The sequence below is a fragment of the Globicephala melas genome, chromosome 2 (genome assembly GCF_963455315.2).
Source record: "Globicephala melas chromosome 2, mGloMel1.2, whole genome shotgun sequence".
Classification (NCBI taxonomy): Eukaryota; Metazoa; Chordata; class Mammalia; order Artiodactyla; family Delphinidae; genus Globicephala; species Globicephala melas.
In genome coordinates this window covers 131,620,240-131,644,302 of record NC_083315.2, presented here as the reverse complement: position 1 = coordinate 131,644,302, position 24,063 = coordinate 131,620,240, and the positions used below count along the sequence as shown (strand labels likewise).

The window sequence follows — 24,063 nt, the reverse complement described above, 5'->3', positions numbered from 1 at the left end:
CCTGAGTTTCCAGTCTTCTGGCCTTCCCTACAGATTTCAGACTTACCAGCCCCTACAAATGAGTAACTGCTTACAATAAGTCCCCATATCTATCTATCTATCTATCTATCTATCTATCTATCATCTATCTATCTGTAATTTATCTATCTGACTGGTGTTTCTCTGGAGAACGCTGATATAATACCCTTTAATCTAGCAATTCCACTTTCCCACTTGTGGGAACACTTGTACACATGTGAAACGACCCAGGTACAATGTATTTCATCATAGCAGTGCCTGTAACAGAAAGAATGAAGGCAGCGTGAGTGCCCATCAGCACAGGACTGGTGAAATCCCACTAGCCCAGAGAGTCGAGCCCTGAGCAGTCATCAGAAAGTATAAGGCAATGATAGAGAGTGGTTTGCAAAACTGATCTAAGCGGGGGGCGGGGGGGAATAGCACACAGTGACAAACACTGGGCACATTGTGCTCTTTTGTGTGTAAAAAGAGAGAAAATATATCAGTGTTTGTAAATGTATAAACATCTCTTGGTGGCTACAGAAGAAACTAACTCTGAATGCCTGGGGGTGGGGTGTGCTGAGGGCCTGGGGCAGGAGGGAGTCTTTTCACTTAGGTTCTTTGTTCTACAAAACCAAAAACCTCATATGTGATCACATTGCTGGCAAGCAAGGGCAGCTACGGTAGTTAAGGTGGAGTCTGCACTTTTCACCACGGTTAACAAGGCCCATTATGACTCTGCCACTGGCGCCAGCTAGTCCCCAGCCCCTAAACCCACCACTCCCCATTCTCCGTTCCAGTAGTCTGTTTACTTATTTCTGTTCCTCAGATTCACAAGCTCTCTCTTGCCTCCAGATCTGGAATGTTCCCAGGCTCTCTCCAAGAACTACTTTTCATCGGGGTTGCCTCCTGCCTTCAGAGGAAGCTGGGAGGCTTGGTGGGTGTTTGACTTCCCTCTGCTGGGAAGAGAGCAGCAACCCTTATACCCCTGCTGCCCCCTTGTGGGGGGCTCATATCATTCAGGCCAGAAGACTAAAAAGACCCCCCAGGGGTCCTGATGGGGCATCTCAGGTTTTCTCTGAGTGGCACAGGACAGATGGCTCACTGTCACTGGACTTTACCTACTGGGTCCAGAAAGACCTTGGTGCTTGTCCCCTGCAAAGTATCCTCTGTTTCCAGACATGCAGCTGGTCAGCACCTGGTCCCCAGGAAATCCTGTTGTAGGAGGAAGACAGCAAAACTGGGGTCTGTTTCCTGAAGCCTTTTCTGGGAGATGGGTTGGATCTGAACACTTTGGAAGCACCTCTGGATAAATGCAGTGACCGCAGGTGAACGAGGGCTTGGGTTCTGTGTCTTAGGAGAGCAAAGTGGAGTCAGTTAGGAGATGAAGCCATCTAGACCCCCAAGCACAGACCGGGAGAAAGCACATAGGGTGTGTTTTCTCCGCCCCGGGTTGGATATGCGCATTTGGTAATGGAGGGAGGGAAATGATGTCATGTATGCATTTTATTTCTCTCATCCACAATTTGCTGTCTTTGGACATATTCCATCTTGGATGAGTAACACAGTTATAGGTCAATGCCGAAAGGGACTCAGTCAGGTAGAGGTACTGGAAATCCATGTTTAGCTTTTTCCCAGTGAACAGATCTGGGATAAGCTTAACAGAAAGCAAAGTGGAGAGGTCCAATTGGACAGATTTGATCTTGGGGTTTTGTAGGTTCGTCTGACTTCACTCCAAGCCTGTTAGAATTTTATGGCATGGAAAACTGGAACTATCTCCCAAGGATGTTGGCACAAACAGGGACACCCAGTCCCGGCTGTGGTCCCCACAGGGAGGTTTAACTGGAACCTTTCAGCTGTCTTGAGTTCCAATAGCTCTGGTGGGACCCTTTCACTCACCAAAGCTCCGATTTTGTTTCTCCTGGATTGGACTTAAAAACATAAAACCTCAAAAAACTGTGGAACACACTATTTAAAAACATGCGCTCTGAGTCAAATGTCAACACAAAGCTGTCTTTTTATAAAGTCTGAGCTTTATAACGTTGCCAAAATATTTCTCCGTGGGTTTTAAAAGTTGAAGTAGAAACCACTGAAGAATGAAAAATATTCCTTGGAGGAAATTCTCAGGCATCAAATGGCCAGGTTCATATCACAGAGAAGTCACTGTCTGTGCACAAGGGCCCCTTGGGCAAGGCTGGTGGGCTGACACCCGGGAGGACAGGGAAAGATCACGCGCTCCAGCGGAGCCCCTTGGTCATAACTGAGATGTCGTGCTGACGTTTGCCAAAGTTTGCAACTTCCCAGGCACCCGCATTTCCTACTTTATGTACCTGTGTCCCAAATGTGTGGGCAGACACCCCCCCGCCCCCCCCCCCCCACAGAGGGGCCACCCTCCAGTCTCAAGACACTGGGCCAGAAACTGAGAGGAGGAGCATGAGGACCACTGCTCAAAGTTACCATGGAAATGGTGCTCTTTCACGTGACCCATTTCCAAGCCCTTTAGGTTTGGGCTCTAACCTCCCACCACTGGTCCCATTACCGTCTGGACCCTCCTTTTCCTTCCCTGCTGACATGTCCCCTTTCTCAAGGATTGCTCTTTTAGCTCTTAGAAATGCCCAGTGAACAAAGCCCTTGCCACTTTTTTAAAAGATTTTTTTTTGACGTGGGCCATTTTTAAAGTCTTTTCTTGAATTTGTTACAATATTGCTTCTGTTTTATGTTTTGGTTTTTTGGCCATGAGCCATGTGGGATCTTAGTTCCCTGGCCAGAGATCGAACCCACACCCCGGGCATTGGAAGGCGAAGTCTTAACCACTGGACCGCCAGGGAAGTCCCAGCACTTGCCGTTCTTGAGCCAATAATATCTATGCATCTCTCAGATGTGATGGTTACTCCTCTGCTGTATTGCAGGCATTGTTAGCCCAGGGGAGGGAGATGTTGGCGTCAGGATTTCCACCATCTCATCCTCAGGGCAATCTCCCAGTCTGATTTTGCAGGCTGATCCCAGAACTTAGGGAGCCAGAACAAGACTACTTTTTAGCAATTTGACAAAATAATTTTGTCTTTTGAATCTAGCATGAGATTGGGGGATGGTGTTTTTTTTCTTTTATTTTTCTTGTATTTTAAAAAAGAATTTGACTATGTGGGTTGGAAATAAACAGCCACCCCCTACAACTAAAATTCACAGATGGTTTGAGAAGCACCGAGTGAGCCAGGCCATCCTAGAGCCACAGTTAAGCATCTAGAGGCTGAAATGCCCAGGGAAGGGGTAGTTTTCAAGTTTTGTGATGTGTGGATGGAAGGTAGAAAAGGAGAGTGCTTGTAGAAGCCTGTGGAACGGGATCTGTGAGATCAGTGCCTGCGTTTGACGTGCTAGCACAGCTCACTGGGAAAAGGGGCCTGGACAAAGTGTGGGCTGACACACTGTGCTTCAGTGGGGACCAGACCCACCCTGACTGGTCATCTTTCTTAGAGGATTAGGTTCTGGTTCTGGATGAGATTTTCGATACCCCCAGGCCCTCCCCTCAACCCCTGGGGACAATAGGTCTTGGGCTGATCAGGAGTCAGGGCTACATATAGATGTAGTGACTGTTCAAGGGACAAAACCAAGGTACTTTCACAGGAGTTTGGTCCCTTTTTCTGTTCCCCTGGGCCGCCATTCTCATTAGCTCGGAGAGTATGAGTTGATTGTACCCATCTGTGCTCCTTCTGGATTCCTGGCTCAAACCCATTGCAGCCTCTTCCGAGCCAGTACGCTATATAGATATTCATCCCCCTTCAATAAATGCAATTAAATCTCTTTTTGGGAGGGACTGCTAGGGGGAGTCCTGAAAACTTTACTACGGGAGTAACCTTTTCTCTAGGATTGAACATTCCATTACAAAGATGGCTGACAAAGAGCTACAGCTCTACTGATAAAAACTGCAGGGCTTACCTGGCGGTGCAGTGGTTGAGAGTCCGCCTGCCGATGCAGCGGACGTGGGTTCGTGCCCCGGTCCGGGAGGATCCCACATGCCGCGGAGCTGCTGGGCCCGTGAGCCGTGGCCGCTGAGCCTGCGCGTCCGAAGCCTGTGCTTCGCAACGGGAGAGGCCACAACAGTGAGAGGCCCGCGTACCGCAAAAAAAAAAAAAATTGCTAACTAACCCCGTTTTGGGCAGCGTGCTGAGCCCTTTATGGTCCCTCTAATCTCACAACTCTCTTATCTCCCCTCATTCCACACATTTCAAAAGTGAGGCTCAACTTTTCTCTTGTACACTAACCTCTCTTCTCAGAATACCGAGATAGAGCTCACCTGGGTTATGGGAGTTTAACTGCAGGAGGGATTTCATTGAATGTCTCAGCTTACGAGGCATTTCTTCACATTTCCAGGGATCATTTTGGATCTTGTCAGTCTCTTCATCAGCTTGAGCCTGGTGGAAAGGCAGTCACCGGATGGTCCCTGTCACAGTGTTAAGCCGTGGTTGCCTCAGAGAAATCTCAGGCTGCTAGGTTTTGGTGGTAATAACCTCTGTATCCTATGTTTTATTTTGTCTTTACCTTTCCTTCTTTCTTTTATTTTTTGGACGAGAGTTTTAACTACACAAACCTTGAGTGTCATAGGCCAAAACCCAAACCAAACCCAAGGCTCAGAGAGGTTAAGTAACTTGCTCAAGATCACACAGCCAGAGAACACTGGAGCCGAATTCAAACCCAGGTTTGTCTCTCCAACCATATGCTTAACTGACACATGATGTAGAATTTATATTAATGTATATTATATATCTTACTGGAATTAGAAGTATTAAAATAAGATTCAAGCCATGTGTATTGAAAACCCCAAGGCTCCAAGGAGGCTACTGTTCATGCTGTGGTTAAGGGGTAAAATATGATTTCAAAGGCACTGAGGGTGGAGAGCAAGCTATAAACAGTACCACCTGCAAGGTTAGTTTTTATTTAGAAACATGCCCCTAAGTCAGGTGATACATTTATTGGTTACTCTGGGCACAGATCAAGCTGCATAAAATTTTACACCCCTCTTCCTACCTTTTTGTTAAAAAAAAGTAGCTCATGGTTGGAAGACACAGTTTTCATAGAATGGTCGGGGGGAACAGTTTACAGGGATGTCAGGCTTATTCTTCCTGGCTGGCTTATTTCTAAGATTCAGTTCTTGTTTTCTAATCGATCATATTGACGAAAATGAAAAAAGACACACACCAGTGTTACAAAACCTTGTATTAATCATTTCCCTTCACTTTCAATATAACGTTGATATGAAATATAGCCATGATTCTTAGTTACATGGGAGGAAATGAGTAATAAATACATTGTAGCAAGTTTAAACCACAAGGGTGTTTCACTGGTAACATTTGAAAACTGTACACTTGCAAAGAACAGCTTCTTCAAACATTAGTATATCTGTATATCAGTAAAGCTTTTACATGTAACAAACATGCTATTTCCATATATGACAAATTTAAAAAATATGCATTGCTTGGCAACATGAACTAGGCAAAAATAGTTCTTTGTTCACTAACTTTATACAGGAAAACAGGACGAAAGGCATGCATGTACAATAGGGATGTCTGCATGGGGCATGCAACAAAAGAAAGCTTTTTAAAAGTCAGCTTACATTAGGCATAAATACATGAGGGTTATATATTAATAAGGGAGGAAGTCTTCTGTTTGACATTATTAACATTCCTGTTTTCTTCCTATTCCTCCCAGAGGAATACACATTCACCTTTAAGTAAAGATAAAGGAATTACAAAAAAATAAAACTCACTTTGCAAACATCTCTGATGACTTGTAAAACAAAAAATCAACATTAGTGTTATCACAGCCCCATGTGCAAATTATCCTTCCCCAGGGCCTTCTTGTAACAGGCACACCTGAACGCCTTGGTTAGGCTGTTTCCCTGCACCCAAGCTGGGGCCACCTGCCCAAGACATCCCCAGAGGGCCACCGAGATGGGGGCTGCTTTCTCCTCCCCTCGCTGCCCTTCTGGTTGTGCGCCTATGCATTCAACCCAGCTCAGCCCCCAGGCCAGGCTCTCAGGGAGATCCCGGTTCCAGAGGGGGAACGTGCATCTACAAACCTTGCACTGGCAGTAGCTACAAGAGGGGCAGAAGAACAGAACACCCGGAGAAGGCTCCCATTCCATAAAAGGCAGCCAACGACACCTCAAAAGAAAACCTTGTTTCCCTCAGTGTCTCTTCAAATGAATGGGAGAGGGGGCCCAGCTCTAGCTCCAATCCTGAGTACCAGAAAGGGACCGTCAATACACAGCATTGGAGAGCTTGGTGCAAACAGCCGCCCTCTTCAGGGCATTGATTTTGCTTGCTGGCCCTTGGTTTAAAAAGTGAAACTCAAAAAGCATGTGGAAAACAAAACAAAACATATCAGCAGCAATGTTTCATTTCTTGTACACAGTTCATGTGTGTCTTCCTACTGTTTCTGGTAAGAAACCACTATGAATAAAAAGCACCAATAAAACATCATACATGATAACAATATCGTAGAACACCACTGTCCCTGGGACAATGTAGAGATGTCAAATACACACTGCTTAAATCAGAACAAGGGGAGAAAAAAAACCCATGTAGTGAAATAGATTTTACTCTGAGATTTTTAATGTTTACTATTTACTTAATATAAAACAGTTGCATTTGGGGGTCAATGGGTAAATACAAAAAAAGGCACTGCCGCTTTATTACTAAATATCCGACTTCACAGCCTTCTATGCATGCAACTGTTTGATTTTTTTTTTTTTTATAAATAAAGTTCTTTTGCTTTAGGATTTTTAGATTGAGCTGTATACCTGCAGTCAACACAGGACTCAAAACAAGGTGGGGACAGGCGCCTAAAATTTATCAGAACAGTCAACTTAAAAAAAAAATTAAAACACTAAGAGCAGAACACAACTAAGTAGATAAATCTATACACAGTCAATGAAAAATAAGCTTTTCTTTTAAAAAAAGAATTATGTTGTTATTAATAACAGACTTTATCATGGTTACCAGCCATAGCAAGTTAATAAGTAACATATCCAAAATAATATCTCTAATAATCAGATAACCATTGTTTCTATATTCAGTGAAGGAATAAATAGAAATTCAGATTTGCAAATACTTTAAGGTCTTCATCCTTTTAAAGGATTCATGCTCATGTGATTGTGTTCACAATCTGTTTTCTGAACAACCCGAGTGTTTATGGATATACGTGTTTTGCAGCAGATCTGAATGCTTTTTAATTTCTCCACAAGATGTGTTATACCACTGTTTTTTTTCTTCCATTAACGTTCTTAGCATCCAAAAAACACCTTCGCAAACCCTCTGGTCTTGCCTTTGGCCTTCAACATCTTTGACTTGTCCTTCCTGGCTCACACGATTGTCCATCCCAACACATCCCCCAAGTAACCCTAAGCTTGCTTAGAAAAGGGGAGTGGAGGATGAATGTTAATGGCACTTGGTTAAAACATATCAACTAAAAAATGCTGCCTCTTTCTGCAAATGAATTTGCATCTTTAGAACATAGTCACCCATGGAGAGCCCCCCTTTTTTATAAAATGCAGTGCAGGATGTTGTGGATTCAATGTTCTTTGCTTGCTAAAGGCTCTCTGTGGTTAAGATGTTCCCACATTTTAGACCTTAAGAAGACTTTGCAAGCTTCACAACATCCAAGGCTGTGTTGGGTGTACGTTTTCAATCTTGAAGGTAGAAGAAAGCTGTTTGGATTTCATTAAGGCCTTTTAAATTGTATTTACTTCATTATTTTAAAACATAACCCCAAGCAAACGCAGTGATTTTCATGGTCTGATCTCTTTAATTTCGACTCTGACTTTGCTAAAAAAACAAACCCCCAAAATGGTACCAGACACCCATTCAATAAACAGGCCTCCTACCATCTCCCTGATCTCGCCTCTGGCTGAGCCGTCACACCATCATTTACACAACCCAATTTTCCAGCGCAGAGCACAGCTCCTCTTGGATTTCCTCTAATACCCTCTGTTGCATCAAATTCCAAACGTAGTCTTTCTTGCCCTTAAGAAATAGAGCTATTACTTTTTGGTAGCATAGTTTGTTAATCTCTCACCATGTTAAGTAGTAGTTTTGTCTCCCTTCCATGCGGGTGGATAAATCAGCCGACAACACAGCAAATCCCTGACGTACGTGATAGAATCATCATTTCCATCATGAAGTCGACCTTTCTCACATCTTCTTCCACTGCCCACCTGGGATGTCTCCCCGCAGCTCTCTCTGCCACTTGCTGACTGACCGTTTATACACTGTTGCCGGACCTTGCTCTTTTCCTCCTCTTCCTCAGCGGTGAGCGAGCCAAGGGGCTGCAGCCCCCAGGCTGGGGTTCCTGAGAGCAACCCCCCCAAAAGCGGCCTTTTGAGCTTATTATCTGGGTATTAAGGCCTCTTGCTAGGGAAAAATATCCATCCTTGCCTTTTCTCCTCCAGTGAAACTTGTACCCACGTGTGTGTGTGTGTGTGTGTGTGTGTGTAGCGAGGCCAGGACTGATAGGATGACACCCCATGGTAGGGTGGGGAGAAAGAGGTTCTCCGGGTGAGAAGCAAATCCAGCGTAGAAAGGGCAGCAGGATTCCTTTAGACTCCCTAGGTGACTGCGCGCAATCCCATAACCGATCACATGGTGGCGCCCTGCCCAGTGCTCCGCCCACTCCAGCCACATCCTCAACTCCACCTACACACTTCTCCCACCCACAGGTGGGAGACACAACTCAGGCCTACGTGACAGCTCCGTCTTCCCGAGAAGCAGAGCTTGGCAGCCATTTAAAAAGACAACCCTGCTGCTATTATAAAAATAGAGGAAAAAATGAATCCATAGCAACAAATCCTTTACAAAAACCATAGTATGAAGAAAAGTTCTAGCCCAACTCTTTACACATTATGTACCCTTTAAAATTGTTATGTAAACAATACACAAATCAAAGTTTATCTGAAATTTTGTTGGAGGGAATTTCTCCCTTCCTGCCCCCGTTGCCATGTTGACTTCTTCTGCGGCTGGATTTCAAGCAGGGGCCTCAGGGAATCCAATCAGGGGAGACATAAAAGAGCGAGCCGCCGTTGTGCTTTGGTCGCAGGCATCCGTGCTTTCCTCCCGGGGCCTGACTCTGAAGGCAGGCTTCTGAGAAGGCTCCCAAGGGCTGGGGCTTCTGCCTCCCTCCCAAGTCTCTCATCTCTTTCCAAGCGGTACCCTCTTTATTTTCCCCCTCATTTCCATCCAAGAAGCCACTTGCATTCCCTCCACCCGTTCCCAGTCCTATGTTTCCCTTAGAGATCCCTCCCCATGCCCCACACCAAGCCATCCCACGACAGAAACAAATGACGAAATAACCAGTCCCAGGTCTACTGATATGTTTACAAGGACGACCTACGCTCTCACAAAATCAAAATGGGAGAGGGACCAGGGGAAAAGAAATGGCTGCAAAGTATCTTGGAGGATTCTGTGCAACCCTGAAGATGGCTAACACTGGACCCGCAGCAGTCGATTTCACGGCCAGCGCGGTCACTCTCATCTTCAGCTCTAGATTGTGGAGGTCCGGTCAACCCCGTCTGGGAGAGAAAGGAGGACACAATGGGCACAGGTGAGCAAAGCAATTCCATTCATGCCCACCGATTCCAGCATCATGCATATTGGACCTTCCAGTCTCTGAGGACAGATAAGGTTTAAATTCATCCATCCATCCATTCACTCATTCTTCACATACCCACCCACTCAACATAGCTATTTTTGCCAGGAGCCATACTGAGCCTGGAAACCAAGATGAAAAGACCTAATCCTCACACTTTGTCCAAGTATATATATATCCTAGACAGGACACAGACATGTACACTGACAATGACACATGAGGGATGGTTGCTGTAATGGAGTATGTACCAGGCACAGCAGGAACAAGGGGGAAGGAGTGTTTAGGTTGCCCTTGGAAGTCAAGGATGGTTTCACAGAGAAAGAAAATGACTTTGTAGATGGTCTGGTAGGAGAAGAAAAGAGGAGGCAGGAGAGTATTAGGGTGGGGAGGGCATACAGCTCATGTACAGGTGTGATGCTGCTCATCAAATGGTGGGCCTGGGGGCGGGCTGGAGGTTTAGGATGAAGGACAGGAGGAGTGGCAGGAGATACGGCAGAGAGCCAGCTAGGTTTTGCAATACACATGCAGGTGGACCTGTCCAGCTCATGTCCCTTTCTTTGGGAGCATCTCCCTTTCCCCCTGAGTCCCTGCTGAAAGGCCAGGGATGAGTGGTGGTGACTGTGATCTCTGATCACAGCTGAGCAGACCAGGGGGATGCAGCTGACCCAACCTGATCCAGATTCTCTGTCTCAAGAATCTGATCGGGGGCAGAGACACCAGGGTGAGATTTTTTTTTGGCACCTGGAACTGAAAGATCCAGTGGACACGGAAGAGTGCTGAGGCCGCCCAGCATATGCCATGTCGGTGTTATGGAGAATCGGTGAAACCAGGCTATAGAGAAAGTGGGGGACATGCCTGTCAGAGAGGAGAGGCCATGAGTGAGTCAGACCACAGAGGGAGCCGACGGCTGCCCAACCCCTTTTCACACGGGACTGTGGGAGAGTCCCCAGAATCAGACCGTAAGGGTCTTGTGTACTATTAACAGGAGCTTGGACATAGGTAATTGGGGATTTGTAAGTGGTAGAGTAACCAGATTTGACTTCAGAATGGTTTCTCTGGCATGGCTGGTGGTAGGTGAGCCAGTTAAGAGGTCCCTACAATGGTCCATGCTAGAGTTTCTCCAGTGAGCAGAGAGAGGCATGGATTAGTCATAGGAGGTAGAAATGACTATGTTCAGTGACCACTAAATGAAGGCCAGGATGGGATGCAGGATGCCTCCCTGGTTTCGCTGACGTCCACATGTCAGTAGATGTGTCTTGGTCTAAACCTCCGCATCACAAGGCCCGTCTCGCAGAGGTGCGTCTAGATGCAGTGGGCAGAGCTCAGGTGTGAGAGGGGCGTGGCCGACTGTTCCAGGGAAAGCTGGAGGACCTAAGTGATACAGGGGAGCACTGAGCCCACTGCAGGGGCCTCCTGGCCGCCTCATGGGTGGTGCCAGGCTGGCATCTTGCCAGCAGGGACTTGGAGGGAGAATGTTTCTTTCATTCAGATTTTTAATGAGATCACTGTCGGTCCACATAAGAAAGAGCACCCTGTTTCTGAGTTTGCCCCTAAGGTAACATTTTGCAAAAGTATAGTATAGTATTACCACCAAGATAGTGACATTGATGTAATCTACCCATCTTACAGATTTTCCCAGTTTTACTTGTACTCATGTGTGTGTGTGTGTGTGTGTGTGTAAAGTTCTACATGATTTTTTGAGAGATTTTAAAGAAGGGAAGCAAATGGCCCCTGAGAGCATCTGTTGTTTCAGATTATCAATCCTAGAGGTCCCCAGATGTGAACGAATCACCTCTTCCTGCCTTCTACGCACGTCGACCGTAGCCTCTTGAGTGGTGGCCCAGCAGTGGTAACTGGCTGTGGGAGAACAGTGAGTGTGTGTATATGTGCACACACACGTGTGGGTGGGGTGAGGGTGCAGAGGCCACTCCCTCGTCTGGAGAAGCGCAGTGCACACCCTTGCTGGGCCTCAACTCGTCCATTTATTAATGTCAACCTTTCATAGCTGTTGAAGTGAGGAGCTGTAAACAAGAAAATCTCAACTAACCCAGCCCCAAGTTGCATTTTCACAGAATTCTCACCCTATACCTCATCCTCCAAGGGTGGTGGGTGGTATTCACCTGCAGGGAAATGACCAGTAGGTTAAGTCCAGACTCACTATTTACAGTTGTGCGGGTCGTGCACTGCACAATTCAAAGGGGCACCATTCACATGCAACCATCATAGGTTTTATAATTACTATGGCAAATTTCAAATGAAAGGCAGAATAATGTCTTGAGAAAGTGGAACCTTTTCCCGATTTGCACTTATATCGGCTATAAGTGGAGCTTTAAGTCCCAAGAAGGAGTGAGGAGAGAAGGTGGGAAGGAATGACAATGGGATCAGGTGAAGCACAAACCCCAGAACATCCGAGGATGGACCGTGCATTCCTCTTTATGGTTTGATTCACTATGGATGCCATTCTGCCGCGCGGAGCCTCGCAGACTCATTCTGCTGGAACTGAGTCTCCCTGAACACCTGGGGCCACCAGTCAGGAGCAAGCCCAGCAGAGCCAGATGAAAGCCTTAAATAAAGACTCACAAACCAAGATGGCAGAGGCAACCCACCCCCTGGGCTTCCTCACCGGTTCTGTCGGAGGGGCCTGGGGAGAGAAAAGGAGATGGATAGGGAAGGTAGGATAGGAAGATGGATAGGAAGTAGCTTCGACCAACACCCAGAGGGCAGCAGTTACTGGAGGAGACTGAAAAAGCAGAGATGCCAGCACAAAAGGATGGGCCCCAAGGCTTGGGGCCCGGGGAGCAGCCCCGTTAGAATGGCCATCCTGGGATGTGGTGTCCTAGGAACTTGGACACCTCTCCCCTTCTTTTCTTTTTTTTTTCGGTACGCGGGCCTCTCGCTGTTGTGGCCTCTCCCGCTGCGGAGCACAGGCTCCGGACGCGCAGGCCCAGCGGCCACGGCTCACGGGCCCAGCCGCTCCGCGGCATGCGGGACCCTCCCGGACCGGGGCACGAACCCGTGTCCCCTGCATCGGCAGGCGGACTCTCAACCACTGCGCCACCAGGGAAGCCCTCCCCCTCTTTCCTTGAGATACAAGCAGAGGAGCATCTTTTACTACTCTGCTTTCCTCTCCCTGGTCATTCGTCTTCGTGTAAGATAACTTCACTCACTGGCAGAAGTTCTGTTCCCAGCAAAGTCATCTCCGTTGGCACCTGGCGGGGGTCGGCCAGCAGAAAGGTGCTGTCACAGTGGGAGGGCACACCGCTGCCACCGCACCCAACTGGGCCACCCTGAACCTAATTTGCATTCCCTGCTCAGGAAACTGCTTATGAGGCTTCCCACCAGAGAGGATTATTGAGAAAAAACACAGCAATAAAAAGGCTTAGGAGATTAACGAGATGAAAACATTAGCAAAAAAACCAGTTCACAGATGTTTCCTGTAAAAATAGAAGAACAGGCTAAAAATGGAGTCTTTCAAATGAAGACCTCCCTTTAATAAAGAGCATTTGGCATTACTGCTCTTAATGATGATGATGATGCTAGCACTTAGCAGATTGAGAAGAGCTTCCAACACACCAATTACCTGAGATCTGTCAAGCCCGGGGGGAGGTCAGTCCTCCTGGCTGACTCTCACAGGCAATGCAGGACTCAGTGGAGTCGCCCTGCCAGCCAGCGCCCGTCAGGTGTCAGGTGGGAGGGCACCTGGGCTGCCTACAGGGGGCTGAGCCTGGGCTGAAGGCTCAGGTCCGGAGGCCTTCCGTTTAGGACAAAATTGAGATATAATTTGCACACCACAAACGTCACCCTTTTAAAGTGTACAGCTCGGTGGCTTTGAGCATATTCACGAGAGTTGCGCAGCCATCACCACCATCTAATTCCAGGCTATTTTGTCACCCCCGAGAGAAATCTGGTGCCCGTTAGCAGCCACGCTCCATTCCCACTGCCCTCCAAACCCTGGCAGCCACCGATCTGCCTTATGTCTCTGTAGGTTTGCCTATCCTGGACGTGTCACGTTAAGGGAATCACACACGGTGTGGCGTTTTGTGTCTGGCTTTTTCACCCATTAGCATAATGCTTTCACAGATCAGCCATGTAACAGTACTTCGTTCCTTTCCGAGGCTGAATGGCATTCCACCGTGTGGCTATAGTGCATCTCGTCCATCCATATTCATCTGCCGACGGACCTTTGGGTTGTTTCCCATTACTCGTCAGGGGCTGTCAGGGTGCTGACCCAACCTCCTCGGTTACCTGGAGAAGAGGAGCTGGTGGCACCACACGCGGACGTACCGGGAATGAACCAGTGGTGCCGTAAAGCTTCTAAGATCTGAACTGAATGGCCAAGGGAGAGAGTGGTGTTTGCAAATGGGGTTCCCCGGAACCCCCGCGGGGGGTCACGGAGGGAGCTGTGCACCCCACCGTCTGTCTGCTCAGCAGCCCTGGGAGGCCTTCAGCTAGCTCCCTTCTGGTACGGAGCGGAGGCTTTCTCCAGGCTATGGAGACCCTTGCATGGGTGAGGTCAGGTGGGTGCAGTCCCGGCCTGTACTCTGCTCCACACAGAGCATTTACCTTTGTCCTATTTGGTTTCAGGATAAGCCTGTGTTTGTAGAGACTGAAAATCTAAACACCCCTGGTCAGGAGGACAAAGCTCTCTGGAGCAGTGGCTTATGACAGCCTTTCTTTCTGCTGCTGCTGGGCTAGCACAAATTGTGCCTCTCCGTGTACCCGTCTCTGGCTCTGCGGTGGGTGAGCACGTCCAGACCGGACAGGGCTGTCGGGAAGGGTCACAGGAGGCCTGTCTCAATCTCCATGACTCACAGCCTCCCTGGAGGTTGGCAGGAAGGGGCGGACGTCTCTCCTCTGTCTGCCAAACATCCCCAGGGCTGGCAGTGAGTCCAGGCCAGAGGAAGGCACCCGTTTAGTACCAGGAGGGCACTGAAGGCCTCCCAGGGCTGTTGTGACGATGCAGGGCTGCAGACCAAACACACAGTGGGACGACCCAGCTGCTTCTGGGAGCTCCTCCAGGGGCTGCAGCCCTGCACACCCCTGGCGCATCCAACTAGACCGTCCCTGTCACGCTGCGAAGGACGCCTTGGACTGCTTGGGGCTCTGGGCGTTGTGGAAGCCATTGGAACAGGGAGATGTAAAAACAAGAAGGGATTTTGGTTTCAGAAATTCTATTTTTAGAGCAAGTTGGGATACGCTTGGACCGGACTGGGGGATCTAGTGCCGAGAAGGAAGGAATCCAGTGCTGTGGGGGAATGTTTCCACTAAAAGCCACGTCTTGTGTTCCTGGCTACTCCAGCGCCCGCACTGGGCTAGGACAGCTGCGGGGCTGGGACTCCAGTGTGCCCCGGGGGGTGGAGCCTCTGGGGAAAGAGGGCAGCCTCGGTCTCCGGGGCCCCGAGGCACCTCCCAGAGAAGGAGGAGCAAGGGCGCTGGCGGCCCCCGTGTATGGCGAGGCTTGACGAGGGTCCGACAGCGCGCTGCAGCCACTCTCCCTCTCCCTCCCTGTCCCCTGCCTCCTCGGCCTGTGCCCTTCCCTCTCTCCCGAGCTGTGGAGAATGGCACGTGGCTGGGGGTTCTCCCAGGCGTGCAGTGCCATGCGGGGAGGATGCACTCACCTCCCAGGGCGTGCTCGGTCATACTGAGGCACAAGGACTCCAGCCTGTTGTTGATGTCAGGTTCAGTCACGGGAAGCTGGAATTCTGCAAGGGACAAAGGGTTCCGCTGGTGACAGGGGCTCTGAGAGCAAGGAGGAAGTAGGCATGGTGTCACTGGCTCCACCTGCCAGGGTGAGGGTTTGGAGTGCCTCCCTGGGAGGACTCGGGGGGCGGGAGAGACCAACAGGGCCGGCGTGGAGGGTGAGCTGGACTCGGGTTCAACCAACCTCTGAGTCTGTTAGACGCACTGAGGCCACTGCAGCTGGAAAAAAATTGGTGCCTAAAAATAGCTGTCATGGTCACAGTCTGCCAGGCCTCTGCTCAGACCCCTCCGGCGGCTTCCCATCGGAGTAAAAGCCAACCCCTTGCCACGGCTTGCAAGGCCCCGAAGACCTGGCCTCTCGTTACCTCTCTGCCTTCGTACAGCAACCCCTTCCTTCACTCCCCACCAGGCCCTTTTCTACCCCAGGGCCTTTGCACTGCTGTTCCCTCTGCCCAGAATGCTGGTCCCTGGACATTTCCATGGCTCACTCTCTGCCTGCTGTCACGTCTCTGGCTCTACCGTCTCCTTGGAAAGGACTTTCTGTTCATTGTATGTGAACAGAATTTTTCCACCCCATCCCTTTTCTCTGCTTTATTTCTCTTCATCGCCATCACCAACGCCTGACATGTGTGTATTTGTCACCTCCTCCCAGTTGAGTGTTTGCTTCATTGGAGCAGGACTTGGCTGTGCTCCCTGTGCCTAGAACTGGGGCCTGATGCATTTCTGCTTCATTACAAGGAGCAGGAAACGGAAACCACAGCCTGGCAAGAGCCTCTTCTGAGTCCAAGACCCTGCTGGGTGTCCAGTTCTCAAGTGGGGCTCCCAGAGGCTAAGTGACTTGTCAAGGCTAGCCAGCCGACACGGAGCTGGCACAGGAAGCCACATGGGTCTCACCCAGAGCTGCTGCTCCACTGCACACTGCATGCCTGCCATGCCTGTCAACACTCTCCAACTCCAAGCACTGGAAAGCAAGGGCTGAGACGTCTGTTCTGAGGGTTCCCGCTACCCAGGACAATACTGTGCATTCTAACCACAAAGCCCCCTCTACCATGTGGACCCTCCCTATCTCTCCTCCAAGGGGGAGGCACCCCTGAGCCTCCTCTGTCGTGCTAGGGCTCACCGTCAGCACCTCCCCCAACCTCCCTATCCTGTGGAACCCTTGAACATCCTTAACTAGTTTGGAAGTGCCTTGCAGACAGCGACGATGCTCTCAGATTTCTCTGACTCTCCCATGATACCCAGCCATGGCCTTCTGCACACCTCATTACCTGTCTATGGAGTGATGAAAAAGATGGAAATAGAAGGAAACGGACAGCTACTGTGAAACTCGGACAGAACTGTGAAATCCTATGGGGGAGGGCAGAAAAAATCAGCAGTGGGATATGTTCTGAGTGCCTGGGGGAGTCTCAGCGTTGCCACTGCCTTCCTGTGTGACCCTGGGAAGCTGTTCCCTTCTTTGGGCCTTAGCTCTTCTATCTGTAAAGTGGGGAAAGGATCCTGAGGCCCAAACTGCAGGCCATTTCCTGGCTCCTTCGCATCTCCACTAGGGGGCGCTTGGGGCCGGAGCGGGGAGGGAATGAAAAATGAGGTTGATGGTTTGGTGGGAGGGGAAGTTGAAACGAATGGCTAAACCAAAGTATTTGTTTTCCTCGAGGAGCTATATATTTCAGCCTTCCCTGCAATCTGTGTTCCCCATTACCAGCTAATTCAGAGGCAGATGTCGTTTCCGTTATTTAAAATTCTCAAAGAGAAGGTTGGCAAAAGCGATCGATATGAACGCTGGGGAGCAGATAAGGTTCTTTCTGACACCAGTTCCAGCATCGATGGGTCTGAAAGACAACTGTGCCAGTTCATGAGCAGACAGAGGACAACTGGGCTTCTAGGGAAGCTGGTTTCCCCACACCCCCATCCACCACTGCTCTGAGTAGGGTCGGGCAATTAAACAACCCAGAGGGAAGAGTATTTTAGTATTTTCATCCATTCATGTGAAAATCATATGCATGCAAAAATTAGCAGCCTTCAGGGTGTGAAATCTATAAAATAGAAACACAATTTTATATATAGCCAGTTAGCAAATAAAAAAAAAAAACCCCAGCAGTTACAGCCATCCATATGCTCATTGTAAAATTTAGTTTACTCTCTAGCACTCCCCTTTAAACAAACACTGTGGAGAGATTTGGATAAATAAAGATGCTCGACATTTGGAGAGAAGTGTTTCAGCTGCAGGATTTCTTGCCAACACGCAGCAAAATGGCATTTTCCAAGCCTGGGATTGCGTGTTCCAAAAAAAGGGGGGCTGAGAAATGTGGGGCTCTCTGCTCCAGAATCTCCAAACCCTAGTGGCTGCTCTTTTAGGTTGAAAGTCGGCATGCTTGCTTTTTATCCTCCAGCTCTTCCCTCTGTTGCACGGGGGAGTCGTGACTCCTAACCACTCTCAGAGCAGCTTTGAAAAATTCTAAGTCTTGGGAGAAGCCCGTATGTTCACACTCCAGAGTTTCCTAATAGTGTGACTTTTTAATTGTGTATTTGATAAAAACAGATCCGTGGCATCTCCCTGCACACAGGAGACAGAGGGAGACCAGACGGGTGAAGAGCAGCTTCCATCTCGGCTGGAAGCCCTCAGCCACGGGTGGCTTGGTGGGCAGAGCTCTCCATGCCCCGACTAAGCGTGTGGGCAGCTCCTGCCCACAGGTCCACTTGGACCACAGACCAACTCTTGTCCTTGCTTCTGCTCAGCCTGGGGGCTCATTGCGTTTATCCTGGGCCCCCAGCTGTAACAGACCAGGTAGGTGTAGTTTCGAGTCTTCGGGAGGGCAAAAAGGATAGACTCCGAGCCTTCTGTCCTGTTGCCCGAGCAGGCCTGTTTCCTTAGCTCAGATGGCATCTCTGAGTACGAGGGATTCTTCCCCTCCCCATCAGACCCTTCCAGTATTTAGGATGTATTTGAGGATCCCCAGTTCTAGGATGCCCAAAGTCTAGGCTGATGTGGGACTTTCAAATTGTGCCTTTTCAGAAGTCCCACAAGAACAGGGACTGCTGTTCAGGCCCAGGGTCAAGAGGATTCCGGAAGGAAGCAGTGCCCATCCCTAATGAGGTGTTGCTGCAGGGTCCACCTGGCCTGAAGTGTCCTTCTGCCTCTCTCTCCAAGTCCCTGAGGCTGAGGTAAAGAGGCCAATGTTTTTAGGACTTTAGAATAAGCAGCAGGTTGGGGCATTCTAGGAAAAACCTTGAGAATCCCACTTTGCCAATGACAGCTGAGGCCACTCTGCTGAGTAAACCAGGAGGGCTTTGAGTCTGGTTGAGTGAGAAGTGGGTTGCTGGAAGGCGAGAAATGAGGAAAGTCAGTCTCTTGAGGAAGGGGCAGGGAATGCAGAAGTGGGAGCTACACAACTGTGATGAGGGGAGGAAGGAAGATAAAGGGAAGGCAGGAACCAAGAGGAAAGGGGGAGAATGGTGTCAAAAGGAAAAGAGATCAGTGCCGGCAGGGAAATGGGCCAATGCGGCCGTGCAGAGCTGGTAGTGGTGGGCAGGTGGCAGGGAACACAGGTACGCAGTCGCTCCCTGAATCTGCTGTGGGGAATGGAGCTCTTCTCTGGGGACCTCACTCCTAGACCTGCAGAACTAAGTGCTGCGGAAATCCTATGGGACCCACATTTTCACAAAAAATGATGAGCAGACTATGGTACACGACACTATTGTACCATCTTGCCTCAAGTCGGTCTCTCTGAATTTGGCTCTCAGAAGCAGTGGGGCACAGACCCAGCTGGGTTCTTGGCTGTGATAGAACTGATTCATTTGCCAACCTCCCTGCCCATCCTCTGTCAGTCCTGAGCAGGGCTGTTTGCCTTGGATTACTAGAAGGAGGGAGCAAATGTTGATCAGGTACTCTAAGTGGGTCCCTGCTCTGGCCTCTGCTTCTGCAGGGCAGCCCCTTCCATCCCCTCAGCGGAGCCAGTGCACTGACGGCACTCCCCCTCTCCCCTCTCTTTCTAAAGGCAGTTCTCTGGAAGCAGTCTGAAACTCACTCACAGTAAGGAGAAAGGAATGATAACAGCTTTGTGCACTATGCTCCCAGGTATTCTAATGATGGAAGGATTCCAGTCATGAGCCGCTGCATAGGGGAGGTTTGCGATGGAGAACAGATATGTCACATCATGAAATGCTGCCAGGTAAGGCACTGCTTTACCCATCTCACATCTGGGTGGTCCAGCACCAAAGGTAGTTTGCACATGGTTTTGTGCAAGGGAAGGATGAGGTCCCCTGTGAGGCTGCCCCGTCTACCTTTCTCCATGCTTTTCCTTTGAAGTCAGCTGCTGGCCCCCTCTGCCCTTTCCCGTCAGGCCCTCTAGGTGGCGAGGAACTTCCGTGGCCTCCTAGTGTCACGCCAGGGCTGCTCTGAGATCCTCTCTGATCCCAGGGGTGGCGGAGCCCAGGTCAGCAGGGTCTGCTTCCAAGATAAGGTGTCATTCTGCGAGCAGTTTCCAAACTAATTTTCCAGTTGGGAAAACAGCCTACCTCTCGGAGAAACATGACCCCTCTCGCCAGGCGCCACCCTGCTTTTGAGCTCGTCACCCCCCGGTGATGGTATCAGACCCTGTCCTCCTCTCTGGGAGGACCAGCTTCATGTTTCTTACTCATCCCACAGGCCAGCAAGAGGCAACAATCACCGATGGCTCTCCTGGCTTGTCCTGGGAAACATTTTAAATCTGTCCACATGGGAATGAAGTGGAGAACCACCCCTCCTGCCCTGGCCTCCAAGGGGCCCACGGATTCTGTAGGTCCAGGAAAGAAAGAAGTGTCTCGCAAATTCAAGCAAGGTGACTGATGAATTGATACACAACTTGGAGGCTGGTTCTAGCCCCCAGGCTTTTCTTTATTCTTTGGAGACATTCCATCATCTTGATGGGATTATTTTAAGTTTATAGAATCCAAACTTCCTTAGAATGTAGTGTAGTCTTCAAGATTTGCTCAGATGGGTCAAAATGGGTGCTTTGAAGACATCTAATGGCCAGGAGGAAACCACTATGTTGGAATGTAGCACAGTTTTCTGAGTATTCAATTTTGGGTTGGTCGCACATCTCTATTCCACTTTGCGTTCACAATTACTACTGCTTGTGTAAAGATGAAAGCCGCTTTCTGCCGTCCTGATATCTGCCTACCTGATGTGAGGCTTATGGTCTAGTCCCAGCCCCCGGCCCTCAGGCCCTAGATGCAAAGGCTGAGGAGGAACTTTCTGCGCCCATGGGGGGACTTTCTGCAGCCTGCTTTCCCTTTAGCCAGGGATCCTGGGTCACAGCTGTGCCCTGCCTCGCCCTTCATGGCCATGTCTCAGGGAGAGCCACCCGACATGGGCCAAGGGTGCCGGGCAGGACTTAGGAGTGGCTTCTGCTGAGCCCTAACCAGGGTATTTGCAGTCAGGAAATACGGAGCAGTCCTGTCCCTGGGCCGTGGTTACCAGAAATGCCTTGCCTCATCAGGGCCTTGCTGGAAGTGGGTTTGTCATGTTCGGGTGAGAGGTTAATTAAAACAACAACAATAACCCAAGGGTTCTAAGTCCAGTATGTGAAGAACATTATTGAGAGACTTGCAGATAACTACCAGGAAAACTGAAAACAGCTGGAAGTGCTGCTTCTGGAGATGGGACTCTGGGCTGGGAGGGGAGGGCAGGGAGAGTCATTTTCTCTTACAAGCTGTTTGGTAGTATTTGATTCTTTAACTATGGGAACAAGAGGCTTCACGGGAAGAGGGTGGAGACAATGTTAGGGTCATAGCTGACCTGGGCATAAGCCAACTGTTCAGCGTTGCTGTATAAGAGCAGAGGGGAAACATAGTGCAGGTGGAGGATTCAGATCAACAGACCCAAATGGTTCTTCTCCCAGGGATGGCCCAGATCTTCCTGGTGGGCCTGGTCTGCCCAATTAAGATGGGGGACAAAGAGGGTGACTGAGGACTTGGAAGAGAGCTGCAGGGAGGAAAAAAGAGGTAGGAAAGAATGGAGAAGTCTACAAGTATGTTAGGATTGGAAGAGAGCGGTCGGCTACGCGAGGGCTCCCGTGAGGTTGCACGGTGGCTGGGCTGCAGTCCTGGGGCTGAGGTCAGGGTGAACTATTCATTTAAGGTGAAAGGTCTCGTGCCCAGGATGTCTTCAAATCTTGTCCAGATTCTCTTTTTACTGGGAATGGATTATACATAATTCTACATGAAAACAGAGGCTGGGACTAAATGACCCAGGGAGAAGGCCTTCACAACCCCCAAAATTTTATTAAGTATTTCTTCCTGGGAAGAAAAAGAGCAAGTATCAAAATGAAGAAAAGGAGCTTTAAAACAAAAGTGCCTCTCTCGTTGCGGAGCACAGGCTCCGGACGCGCAGGCTCAGCGGCCATGGCTCACGGGCCCAGCCGCTCCGCGGCATGTGGGATCTTCCCAGACCGGGGCACGAACCCGTGTCCCCTGCATCGGCAGGCGGACTCTCAACCACTGCGCCACCAGGGACGCCCATCAAGAAGCCATTTTCAACCAGCATCTGGACTCTGTGGACGTCCCGTCCTTTCCTGACATACCTTATGCCCTGGTGGCTCCCTGCTATCGGCACCCGCCCTTCTCCTCGGTGGCCTCTCCTCCTCCAGCCTGCCTTCCCTTCACTCCTCCATGCTTAGCCCTGTCTGACGCCCCTGCTCAAAATCTTTTATCGATTCCTCACTGAGAGCAGCTGGAGTCTGAGCTCCTCGGCCTTGGATTCAGCGTCCCACCTTTGGCTGCAGTCTTTCCAGCTCCCTTGGTCTACCTGCCGCTACTTCAGCCTGACCCCTCTGCCGAGCCGCCGTGGGACTCGATACCCTTGCAGTCTTGCTATCTTGGCTCCTTCTGCTTGCAACTCCACCCTCCTCTTTCCACCTCTTCACCCTCTGCTCCCTGAAGCTCACCTATGACTCTGAGAAGCTTCTTTGCCCACCCAGGCCACAGTGACATTTCCCCTCAAACTCCTGTAAGACATGGTACAGAGCATGTCTACCCAGGGTGAGGACCTTCTTCCAGGTGCGACCCATGTAGTAATTGCTTGCGGGGCTTTGCATTACTCATGGAGTCTAAGAGGTCACTGTCTGCACAGAAGAAGGTGCAGGCATCTGTTGGCTGTATGTAATTCTGGCTACTCTGAGGAGGCGTGGTCAAAGGTGAAATTGACATGAGGTGCACCAAGATGCTCTTTAACCAAGTAGAGGGAAGATGGCTGGATCAGCGGTCACGTGTGCAAGGAGCTCCCAAACCAGGGGGAGGTCTCTCAGCATCGCACTGTCAAGTTTTCTTTCTCTGTCTCACTATCTACACATTCCCCCACGTATATACCAACGACACACACACTACACATGAAACCCCTCCCAACTCCCCCCTGAAAACCCCCCCGTAATATCCCTGGGTTCATCAATCCAGAAATATAACTAGAATCAAAAATACCCCCAACAGATCACAACCAACTCGAGCTCCGTGTGCTGGCTCCCAGCCAACCAGCCGCTATTCATGCTGGCAAGACACAGTTTAAAAAAGGAAAGGCTTCTATAAGCTCAAAAGAATGCATGGTGACAGTTGAGGCTAAGCACTTTCTGCCTGGGTTCACTGGGGCATCTATTTTGGTGACCTGGCCTCCCCGAGAGGAGAGCGAAGGATGGAGGGCTGGGCCCTACCTGGCTGTTGGAACATCAGCATATTCTGCGGTGAAGTGTGCACGGGCAGCGAGCGGGTCCTTTGGACTGAGCTGTGGGTGCGGCTTGGCATGCTGTTGCTGCCCCCAGGGTTGGCGAACCAGAGGTTCTAGGGAGAAACACGAAAGCAGAACCCATTACTCCGGACACCTGGGGGGGCCCCCAGCCAGAATCCAGGAGGCAAGTACCCTGGGAGGACTCTCTGCTAACTTCTGGGAAAGGGCTTATAGGCCAGCACGATCCATCTGCTTATTCAGAGAGAGGGGCTTTAGATTCCGTTCCGTTCAGTCCCCCCCTCCCCCCCCCACCCCGGGGCGAAACGTCCTTAGCCTCAGGCTCCTCTCTAAGCCTCACTTAATCTGGACACCAATCTCCCTTGCTAGCTCCAAAACTCTTTTTATCCCTTCTGTTGCCTTTGCTTTTCCTATCACTTTTCTAGGAAATGGGGGGAGTTCTATAAATGTCTGCAACGAAGAGCACAAACTATTTCAGGGCTCTCAGTTGATTTTCTCTCTGAGATTCTTACAATTTACTACAAAGCAAGGAGGAGAAAAAAGAACCTCTCAGCTGGCAAAGAGCTGGCACAAGTCAGCTTGTGTGTTTATTATTACGCGGGTGTCCTAGCAGTGATTTCCTCTTGGGCCCATCTGGGGGCTTCCCACAATGGTCAGAGAGTGGGGCTTTTTCCTACCCTGTGCTGTTTCCCTGGGGGGAGTGAATCCTGCCTGTCTTGCCAGGAACTGTTTCCTGTTTTGTAAATCAAGCTCTCATCCCTTAGTTTCTCATGACAACCCAGAACCTCAGACTCACTTGGTGTCCCTCTAACCCCAGCCCCGACCTGCAGAGTCCCCACAGAGCAGGGGCTACACAGGTGGGAGGCGCTGGGTGGGAGGGTGGGAGTACTGGGACGAGGACCCAGGGGACAGAGGTTGTGGCTCTATATCCCATGGCGAGAATCTCTGGGCAGCCTGGCCTTGACCGCCTGAGAATGTTTCAATTCTCCCTGTGACAGCCTTTCTCAGGCTCCTTCCTG

General features: G+C 49.8%; 1 protein-coding gene across 7 annotated transcripts in view; it reads right to left on the bottom strand.

Moving 5' to 3' along the window:
• Positions 1–6,727: 6,727 nt before the first annotated feature.
• The window catches only part of SAMD4A (sterile alpha motif domain containing 4A), a 232,707-nt gene continuing 215,371 nt past the window's right edge, over positions 6,728–24,063 (bottom strand). For 5 of the 7 annotated variants that reach the window (XM_070044965.1, XM_070044969.1, XM_070044966.1 and 2 more), the window contains 4 exons: positions 23,013–23,139; positions 15,252–15,335; positions 13,815–13,878; positions 6,728–9,556 (listed from right to left, as the gene is read on the bottom strand). In XM_070044965.1, the coding sequence (XP_069901066.1) occupies positions 13,832–13,878; positions 15,252–15,335; positions 23,013–23,139 (258 nt within the window). In that variant the 3' untranslated portion in view covers positions 6,728–9,556; positions 13,815–13,831. The remainder of the gene's footprint in view (positions 9,557–13,814; positions 13,879–15,251; positions 15,336–23,012; positions 23,140–24,063) is intronic. The other 2 variants (XM_030855027.2, XM_030855029.2) reach the window with 1 other exon arrangement.